This window comes from Pelodiscus sinensis, chromosome 31, assembly GCF_049634645.1.
Source record: "Pelodiscus sinensis isolate JC-2024 chromosome 31, ASM4963464v1, whole genome shotgun sequence".
NCBI classification, from domain to species: domain Eukaryota; kingdom Metazoa; phylum Chordata; order Testudines; family Trionychidae; genus Pelodiscus; species Pelodiscus sinensis.
The window spans coordinates 6,878,088-6,888,128 of NC_134741.1; the positions used below are offsets into that span (position 1 = coordinate 6,878,088).

Consider the following 10,041-nt stretch of genomic DNA (forward strand, 5'->3'; position numbering starts at 1 on the left):
CCAGTTCCGACTTACATACAAATTCAACTTAAGAACAAACCTATAGTCCCTATCTTGTATGTAACCCGGGGACTGCCTGTATAGCATCCTTAGCTTGAAATAAGCTATGCAATATGTGCTAAGCAAATTGTGTAGCTTATTTCAATGCTATTTCAGAATAGCTCATTTCATAATTTGGTGCTATCTACACAGCACCAAATTTCGAAAGAACTCATTATTCCGAAATGCCCCTTAATCCTTGTGGAACGAGGGTTACCGGGACATCAGAATAAGCCACCCCTTACTTGAAAATCTATTTAGAAATAACAGGCTGCTTCAATATACGCGGAATAGCTATTGTGGAATAGCTTTTTCAGGATACTTCCGATATCCCGCAAGAGCTCCACAGTGTAAACGTACCCTTAGATAGTGGCAAGAATTAAAGTCAGCCCTCAACAGGAGAGAGGAAACTGAGATGTGCACTTTGTGGTATATGTGGAGCTTGGTCAAAAGTGATTTGTTTTGTTTTGGAACATGCAATCGCTAATAGCAGTATTCTTCAAAGGAATGAAAACGCCCATATTAAGGGAAATACCCAGATGGACTCAGGCAGACAGGCTGAAAGAATTTTTCATATGCAATAGAATCAAATAACATTTATTCAAGTTATCTGTACAGAAGTAAGAAGTCTTATATTTAAATATGAATCTTCCTGGCACATGCCCAACAATCCCTACGGACCTCAGTGTTGTTGCACGAGATCAAACTCACTCCGCTCAGGGAGGGAAAATCTTAGGGGCACACAGGTTACAAGTGTTGCCGGCTGCCCCACAGTCACAGAGGAAGGTGACTTTGGCTCCTGTGGCTGGAGCTCTGGCTGGAGACCCCAGTGAGATCTCAGGACACAGACTGGTACAAATCGCTCCCTGCTGCTGCGCAGCTTCCAGCTTCCCCCCACCCTCCGAACCCTGATTGGTTAATTCTGTGTCCTGCCACCCCCACCTCTGCCTGTCCCCAGCCCGGCTGTTAGTTCTGCCCCTGCCCAGCCCCAGCCTCTGCCCATTTGTTCCTCCTGCAGTCCCAGGGGTTCTTCCCCCTCCCATCCCGGGGGCTGCAGGGAGGGAGGGGAGGAGCTTTCAGGCATCATAGAGATGAGGGGCCAGGGGCTGCGTAGAGGGGAGTCCTCCAGGCTCACACAGACTGGGCTGTGTGAGGCCAGAGAGGCTGATCTCAGGGATACAGGCTGAGCTGGGATTCTGGCCACACCCTCAGCCAGGGTCGGATTCTCTCCCCAGGGAGGGAGCCCGGCGGGAAAGTGAAGATCAGGGCCTCAGAACCAGCATCAATAAATGTCACCTGCCCCCGGTCACAGTCCAGAGAAATCCGGATCCTTCTGGGGGGGCTCAGAAGGAGGGGGGTTTCAGGGGAGGTCAGAGCATGGAACTGACCCCGACCCCTCTGCTGCAAAGCCCAGATCTCCCCCTCAAGGCTGATCCCTCCCTTCCTACTCACAGACTCTCTGGCCACTCCCACGGCCCAGTACTGCCCATCCACCACCTCCACCTCCCAGCAATGTCTCCCCGAGGTGAATCCTTCATGGCCCAGCACACAGGGATCAGAGTCAAATCTCTCTGGGTTTTCAGGCAGTCGCCGCCGTGTGTATTCCCATCTCACACGTTTCCCATCCCCAGACAAGCCGAGGTCGGGATGAGCCGTGTCTGGATCCAGAGTCACCGTCACTGGGGAGAGAGAATCAGGACGTGAGGGGCAGAGCTCAGCCCTGGGGGCAGCTGGGGCCATTTCTCACCCTCCCCTGAAGCCCTGTTGTGGCTGGGACAGGCCTGGGCCCCAGGGAGCTGCCTCTGCCCTGGGCCCTGAGACTGAGCCGAGCTGTCACTGCAGCGCCTCAGCCTGGGCAATGGGACCCGCTTCATCAGCTTCTCATTTGTGTGCAGAGGCTGCAGCCTCCTGCCCCCAGCTCGGGCTGCTCCACCCCCAGGGTCAGGCCCAGAGCAGGAGGATTCAGTGGGGGGGCAGAGGAGGCAGGTACCAGCTTTAACCCCCAGAGGGAAACTCCCTCCCCTGCTGCAGCCTCCACCCCCCACCCAGGGCACAAAGGGGAGGGGGCAGTGCGGGGGAAGAGCTGCCTCACCCCAGAGAGCAGGGCCTGGGCATCAGTTGCCCCCCTGGGCAGATGGAGGGTCAAGGCCTCTTCAGAGCAGCCGGGCTCAATGGGGGAGCCCAGCTCTGGCTTCTGGCCTGGCCGGGGGCAGGGCCTGTGGGGAAGGGGATCTAGGGTGGGGCCACTGGAAGGGGCAGCACAGGGCAGAGGCTGGTGCCCAAGGAGGGGCTGCGCTGATCAGCTGCCCCGACACAAAGCGCAGCCCCTGCCTGCAAATCCCCCTGCCCACAAACTGCACCCATAGTGACAAGTGGGGGGGGGGGGGGGTCCGACCATCCCATTCCTTAAAGGGGGCAGGACACGGCCCCTCGTCCTTCTGATCCAGTGTCCCTGGGGCGCCTTACCACTCGGGGCAGGTTTGGGGCTCTGCCTGTCGTGGTCACTGGGGGTTTGGTTGGTGACTTGAGCTACAAGCTCAGGAAGGTGTTTTCAGTCTCCACGTGAAACCTCACCCTGTCTGAAAGCTCCCAGGGACTTTCCTCTTGCTCTGTCCAGTGCAGAGGGCACCATGACTGGTGGGGGAAGGGAGAAGAAAGGTGAGATTTCAGGAGTCCATATTGCCCACGACATCCCCAATCCTAACACACAGACCTGGGTTTTCATTATAGCAGAGACACACTTGGGTGCATCTACACTACAAAGAAGATCGAGGCTCCTGCTGTCAATCTCCCAGGGTTCGAATTAGCAGTCAAGTAAAGACAGCTAATCCAACTGAGGGGTGTTTCTGTCAGTGCTGGTAGCTCTCATTGCATGAGGAATAAGGGAAGTGGGAGGGAGAGTGCTTTTCCCTCCACTGCCTGCTGCGTGGACAGCGCCAACAGACAAGTTCAGCTACTTCAACTTCAACTATGGAATTAACACAATTAAAAAGGTTTGAAGCTCCTACTTTCTTTCTCACTCAGGCCTCTCCCAGCAATAGAACCCACATCCCTGCAGCTTCACAGCCACCCCAGGGCAATCTGTGAAGAGATTCGCTTTCTCCTCAACAACCCCTCCCACCCTGCAGACTCCGCTGGGTTTGATTCATTCACTTCCTGACATTTGTCACAACCCAGGCCCAGATTCTGCAAAGACTTTGGCCTCAAAGTAACTTCACCCACTTGGGTTCCTTTGACACAAGTGGGAGGTTCAGAGTTTGCGAACTCCTGGCTCTACCTGTGAGCCGTGGGGTCTGTGTACTCAGCGTCTCTGCAGAGAGCAGCACGGAGCTGGGCGTGTTTCTGTCTGTGTGTCGGCCATTTTGTGCTCTAACATCACTGTCATTACAAAGCGGCTTTTGGAACAAATAAGGTTCAATGAATCACCCTGAGTGTCTGGGATGGCAAGTGGGCGCCATTCTCACCTCACAATTCAACCAAAGCTTCATCTATCGAGGAAGCAAATGACCAGCATCGGTCTCTTTCCATGGCCTCAGATGCTTCGCTCACTCTCCCCTCCCCCGTCCCTTCTGGGTACCTGTGAATTCCCTCAGTGTCTCCGACAGCGCAGTCGTTTGCTGGGAGAAACCCCTGACTCGCTTGCCCAGTTCAGGAGAAATCTCCTCTGGTGGCTGGAACGGCCCCGTCTCACACCTGGGGAGAGACAACGTCACATGGGGACACTGCACCGAGTGACTCAGTTCCCCAGCTCTGGCCAGTGAGTCGCTGCTCTGCTGGGCCTGGAGTTCGAATCCTTCAGTTCTCCCAGCCCGAGAGCAGGGGCAGCACAGCCCTTGGCCCTGCAACGTCCCCTCAAAGGTCCCATGAACAGTCTGCAGCTCTGGCCTGGGGAGACCAGCTGGGGGACGAAAGGGGAATTGAGTCTCCACGGCCAACTCACCCATTGGCCCCCAGGCGCTGAGGGGCAGGAGGTTCCCAGGGGAAGGGCTGTAGGAATCTGCCCACTACGGACTAGACTGAGACACCAGCTCCCCCCTCCCCAGCCCTTTCCCACAGGTCTCCAAACAGCCCTCGGGTGGGTCAGACTCTGGGTCCCTGCTGCCCTGGGCTGAATGTGCCCAGTGCCCAGCAGTGACAGGCCCATGTCCCACCCCACAGCCCTGAGGCAGCCAGTCCCCAGGGAGGTGACAGCTCCAGGAAACACTTGAGCTCAGACTGTGCCCTGAATGGGGAATTCCAGAGTCTGCTGGGCCAGGGGAGAGCCGCAGGCTGACGCTGATCAGAGATTTTTGCTCAGCCTGTGACCTTCCCCTCACATCTGGCTGCAGGGGAGATGTGGTGCCAACATCAGCTCCAAGCTCTTGCCCTGAGCTGGGCAGTGAGGGGAGTGAGAGACACCTACCTGCTCAAGATGCTTCTCACGTCCTATAGAGGAAAGAGAAAAGAATCTCAACCCCATCACACACACACAGGACCCAGGGAAGGGATTTTGCAAACATGGGAAGAGAGGCCCTGCCCTGGCCCCAGGAACATGGATCCCCTCAGCGAATGGGGCTTTGCCATCTCTAATAGCTCTGTGCCTGTGACTCTGCAAAGCACAATAGTCACTCACATGGCAGCAATGCACCCGCCGAGTTACACCCAGATCTGACGGCTGGACCCCAGCGCTTGTGATTCAGGAGCCTCCCTTCCCTGTGTGGGGAGCTGGGATGTTTCTCCCTCAGTCTCACCTGCAGGAATTCACTCGCTGGCTTCTGACACTTCCCCTCCAGCTCACTGATCCGCTCGCTGAGATGGGAAATCTGCACAGAGAGTTTCCCGACAGTGTCAGTCTGGAGCCTCCCAATCTCCTCATCCAGCTTCTCCAGCTGGGCCAGCAGGAGTCGCTCTTGTTCCTCCAGGAACTGCCGCAGCTGCTGAAACTCGGCCACAATCTTCTGCCTCTCGGCTTGTGTCTGTTTCTGTGTGAAAACAGGGAAAGGGCTGGTCAGGGGCATGGATGGAGCCCGGGGCCCTTTCATGGGGAGCTGAGTGTGCAGCAGGGAGAACCCTCAGATTTCTGGCATTCGACCCTGCTCTGTGGGTACTAGGCAGAGGCGTCTCTCCCAGCATCTCCTTTGGCCCCTGTGTCTCTCTTGAAGGAGCGGTTCCATGTCTGTCATGAGCACCATGTTCTGTTATTGATGGGCTCTGGGAATTCAGACCCCAAGCAGCAGGAGGCAGGACTTAGCCCCACCCTGACAGAGACACCATGGGAGAAAAAAGGAACAAAGATGTTAATGCAGGAAATGAGCAGACACTGATGTTCCCTTTAATCTTCTCCACCCTCGTGTGGAATACATTTCTCTGTGTGCACCAAGGTATGCGCATATGTGCACGACCAATAGAAACAAAATCTAAATCTGGGCATTCTGCTAATCAGCTGGGCATCATCTGAATCTCTCCCAGGCGCTCAGTTTACTGGAAATACTGCTCAGCCCCACCCTGACAGAGATACCAGGGGAGAAAAAAGAAACAAACAAGATAATGCAAAAAATGACCAAACCCAACAGCCAGGTCACTGGGGGAGGATTTCTGGGAAAGCCACAAGGGCTGGACATTAACTCATCCCCTGACATGGAAGCTCAGGGCCTGTCTGCACATGGATCTAACCCAGCAAGCCATGGTCATGGAGCAACTCGCCATCCCACCCTCCAAAGGCCACACAGGAGCCTGCCTCCAAACAGCCCCTCCCCCTGCCAGTCCCTGCTGGTCCATAGCCACAGGCACCTACCAGATACTCCTGGCTTCTCCCCTCTCCTGTCGCTTTCCATCCCAGCAGCTTTTCTCTCTTTCCTCTCAGAGTCTTCAAATGGGCCTGGATTTTTCCCTGAGGAAACAGAAATGAGCTGGGAGGTTTCATTGTGAGGCTTTTTCCCACCCACAGCCCCAGTGACTGTTGGTCCCAGTCGCTGTGTGACATCAGGGCCACCAAAGAGAGATCTCAGTTATCACCCTGCGGTACTGGGATTTATGCACTAACTAGTGGCACCATGTGTAACAGGCCGGGACTCACGGGGCAGGGGTGTGTGTGTGTGCGAATCAGCACATCTCTGTGTGAGAGTGTAGTAAAATATAGTCAAGACTATGTGTGCTTCTTCCCCCTTCCATTACTTAAGCTTGAAACAGCACATATCATTTAGCTAATTGCGCATGTTTTAGAAGCTGTAGTGAAAAGGGGAACTAGCCGTTTAGACCCATTTCTCAAGGACTGGATTACATGTATTACTTGAGTTAGGGAAATTTGCTAATTGCTATTGCTTAAGTAAGCTATACTGGTGGTTGTTACTGAGTGGAATAAAGTTGAAGTATGCTAACCAATAACGCTGCAACACGAAGCTAAGGTAACAAATCAAGACATGCCAAGTTAGATAAGAAAGTTAAAGAAAGTATAAAAAAGGATGCTTAGCCTACGCCCGAGGTCGGCTCTGCTTTGAACATTGAGTTCCTTAGCCATACCTTGGTTGCAACCAATAAACTTGAGTTGGACCCAGCCTGAAAGTGTGACTCTCTTCTTGGGGTAAATCAGACTAGCCTCCAAGGGGACGAAACCAGCAATTTATGCAACAAGAGGATTTAAATAACAGAGTGATACCAACCCCAGAATTCATCAGGGCTTAAACAGGGGCTGGGAGTTCAGCCCTGAGGCCTGGGAGCTGCGCTGGTAGGACAGAGCTGGGCTAAGCACCAGCCCAAACCCCACTAGATAGAGGGAGGCTCAGAGGAGCAAGAGTGTCACTGGGCCGCCACTGGGCAAAGTGGTTGGGGTTCAGGGGCTCCGCACTCCCTGGAGGGGCAGGGCCTCAAGTGGAAGGAGCAATTGAGGACAGTCGGCCCTCAACACTGCCTAGAGTGTGATTTGCCGTGTCCCCACAGCCCTCACTGCCACCCAGCACACTGCAGCAGTGAGTTAAAGGGCCGGGAGTGATGGCTGCCTTGGCTGCCTCAGTAGCAGCTGCAGCCAGAACCTTGGGCCCTTATGAATCACTAGGTCCCGGGGCAGTTGCCCTTTTGTCTGTCCCCTCCCCCGTCTGAGGGCCTGCGGGGGGCTTTACGCTGCGCAGTCCCAGTTCTGTGGGGCTCTGTCCCTGCCTGGTGGGGACTCAGCCCTGGCCGTGGCTTTGTCCAGTGAGAAAGGGACAGGAGGAGACTGAGGCTGCAGCAGGGCACCTGTGAGGGTGGGGGCGGCACCTCCACGCAGAATGACATAGGTGGGGATGGTCTGACAAGGCAGGGACAGGCCCACAGAGGCCGACCAAGCGTTGAGGGAGGGCCCAGCAGGCAGGCGTGGGCGTGTCCTGTGCTCGGGGGATGGGTCAGTGACTCCCTTAACTAAAAGGCTGATTTCTGTTCAGGACGGTTGGGGTTTGCCCCAGTCCCTGGTACAGCTCCCGGCAGCAGTGCATTCTGGGAGATTCCCACAGGCTGCCTGGTGGGACTAACAGAACCTCGGTGGCTGGTCCGTGCCCAGGTACCCACTGGCACAGGTCCGACTGGCACCGGGCAGCGCCAGCCTGGGGGGAATTTTGCTCCAGCCCAGTCTGATCCCAGTGGTACCCAGCATGGCCCTCCACTGCGTGGAGCCCTGTTGTGGGTGGACTCAAGGCGCTCGGGACCCCACACGGCATCCAGCCTAGTGATCTCTAGTGCCAACTGTGGCATCTGAGTTTATCCCCTCGTGGAGCAGCCCAGGAGTTCAGCAGCCCAGTGGGAAACCTGCTGAGTCTTTATCAACATGTTTTTCCCTCCTAAGGGCCATAATTCATCACTGTGGGGCTGATGCTGAGATAGCACCATGGCATATCAGGTAGGGATCTGGACTGACTTTAGGAAAACCTCAGTTTTAATCCCATTTTTACCAATGACCTACTGACTGACCCCGAGCAACTCTCTGTGCCTCAGTTTCCCTCCTCACCCATTTTTGTCTTATTTAGGCTGTACCCTGCTCAGGACAAGACTTGTCCCCCGCTGTGTTTTGTGCAGGGCCCAGATCTCCTCTGGGGTCTCCAAGGCTACTGTGATGCAAATCAAGGCAACAACAACACATTCTGTTAGACAAATCCATAATGGCAACAAGAGCCTGGAACTTCCTCTTTCCCTATCTGAGGGCATCTGGCTCAGAGATGTCAGTCTCAGCTCTTCTGAGCCAAGCCTCCCTGAGAACGACCCAGCTTCCACTGGGAAAAAAGAGCTTTTAAACTAAGCTGAGTCCCAGAAGGACTCAGCATCTCTGGGCAAAGTTTCTCAAAGTCGGTAGCTTTAAAGAGTTGAGATTTTGCCTCTGTTGCCAGGGCGCTGATTTTATTATTAGAAGATTTACCCAACATTGCTGGGGTCCTCAATTCAATTTGTATAGTTTGGAGAATAAAATGAGACTCTCCAGGCTTCATTTCATTGCTCTGGGGTGGGGCTGAGGAAGAAGGGAAGCCTGCCCTGGGGAGAGAGCCCTACCCCAGCCCTCAGTCACTGCAGCAGCTTGGGCCAGATAAGCAGCCTCTCCATGGCCACTGCAGCTCCAGCGGGCCCAGCTGGGAGAGGGGTACATGCCCCCTGGCTCAGGCAGGTCCAGGTTCATCTGCCCCCTTCGCCCCCCAGCCAGAGTGAGGAATGCAGCAAACTGAGCACTTTCCCCTCACGCCCTGATGAAGGGGAGCAGCCACCAATGCCTACACATGAATGTTGGGGGGGGGGGGCTTCAGCCCACGCTCCCTAAAGGGCCCCTGAGATGGGGAGAGGCTCGGGACGGGGGCAGTCCCAGACAGAGGTGGGTGCCCCCAACCAGCCCCTTTCACATCCCCACTGAGTCTGTCTCTTTTCTGTATGGTTTGATGAGAAGCAAACCCCCATCCCAGGTTCCTCCCATTGTCCTGGCAAAGCCAAACCTGTGTGTGGCTTTAAGTTATGATCAGAGGAAACCGCATGCTGAATGCCACGGCCCTGGCTCTTACTGCTCAGTGCTTGAACGAACAGGCGAACACACAGACACAGGCAGGCAAACTCTCAAATAGACAGTAGATTAAACGTGGCAGCAATTTCCTACCTGATATTCCTGGGCCGCTTCCTGTATGGGCACCACCCTGTGAGAGCGGTGAGCCTGAGACAGATGGCAAATCACACAGATCGGAGTCTGATCCTCATCGCAGAACAGCTTGAGAACCTCCTGGTGCTCCCCGCACACCCCGTCTCCTCCTGCTCCTTTTGGTGCCTGCAAACTCAGCCGCTTGGCTATTTCCACCACGTTTGCCAGCTGCCTGTTGGGCCGGAGGGGGCCCTGCTGCACCGGGGCCCTGCACTGCGGGCAGGAGGAGGCTGGGCCGGGTCCCTCCAAGCACCAGCTGATGCAGGCCCGGCAGAAATTGTGCCCGCACTCCAGAGTGACAGGGGCTGTGAAATACTCCAGGCAGACGGGACATGTCGCTTCTTCCTGGAGACTTTCCAAGGTGCTCTCTGCAGCCATGGCTCCCTCTGGGCAGTGGAGCAAGATCAGTTTCACTTTCCTGAGCTCACACTGTGTGCCCCGCCCACAGCAGCAATGGGGCGTTTCCCTTCCTGGAACTGACTCAGGCTGTTTCCTGAGTTTTTTTTTTTTTTTTTTTACCTTTAAGAAATATAATTTACTTTCAACCCTGTACTGACCCAAAATGATCGGAAAGGCCTCAAAGGAAACAATTCAGGCCGGGAGGCTTTGGTGGAAAAGGTCCCACTAGGGCTCTGGTCCTAAAATTATCACCTAGAAGAGGTTGCAGAGCCTTGCTGATGTGCTGGAAAGGTTCTAGATGAGGACTGTAGGTATTGGCCAGGGGCCTTCTCTTGCTTTCTTGGTTGGGTCTGTCCTGTAGCAGGTAACTTCTGAGGTGCATAGACCCACTGCAAGCTCACTAGGGCAGGAGGATGCTGATGTCCCTGTAAAACCCAGTGACCCTTCCCCCCTCACTCCCCTGAGCACAGGGGTTCGAATGTTCC

The 10,041-nt window shown here is 55.0% G+C and overlaps 1 protein-coding gene across 1 annotated transcript; it reads right to left on the reverse strand.

The window, feature by feature from the left end:
- Nucleotides 1–620: 620 nt before the first annotated feature.
- LOC142821553 (zinc finger protein RFP-like) lies at nt 621–9,628 on the reverse strand. Its single transcript, XM_075912815.1, has 7 exons — nt 9,119–9,628; nt 5,813–5,908; nt 4,770–5,000; nt 4,442–4,464; nt 3,617–3,732; nt 2,614–2,673; nt 621–1,718 (listed from the first exon to the last, which is right to left on the reverse strand). The coding sequence occupies exons 1-7, from the start codon at nt 9,533–9,535 to the stop codon at nt 1,210–1,212; spliced, it is 1,452 nt and encodes a 483-aa protein (XP_075768930.1). The 5' UTR covers nt 9,536–9,628; the 3' UTR covers nt 621–1,209.
- Nucleotides 9,629–10,041: the final 413 nt, after the last annotated feature.

What these genes read in the sequence shown, in the direction of transcription:
- LOC142821553 (XM_075912815.1), bottom strand. Translation starts at nt 9,535, where the DNA reads ATGGCTGCAGAGAGCACCTTGGAAAGTCTCCAGGAAGAAGCGACATGT. An exon ending in CAGCGAGTGAATTCCTGCAG is followed by an intron (nt 4,465 to 4,769) that starts GTGAGACTGAGG and finishes TTTCCTCTATAG; the next exon opens with GACGTGAGAAGCATCTTGAG. An exon ending in CCTGGGAGCTTTCAGACAGG is followed by an intron (nt 1,719 to 2,613) that starts GTGAGGTTTCAC and finishes CTCTCTCCCCAG; the next exon opens with TGACGGTGACTCTGGATCCA.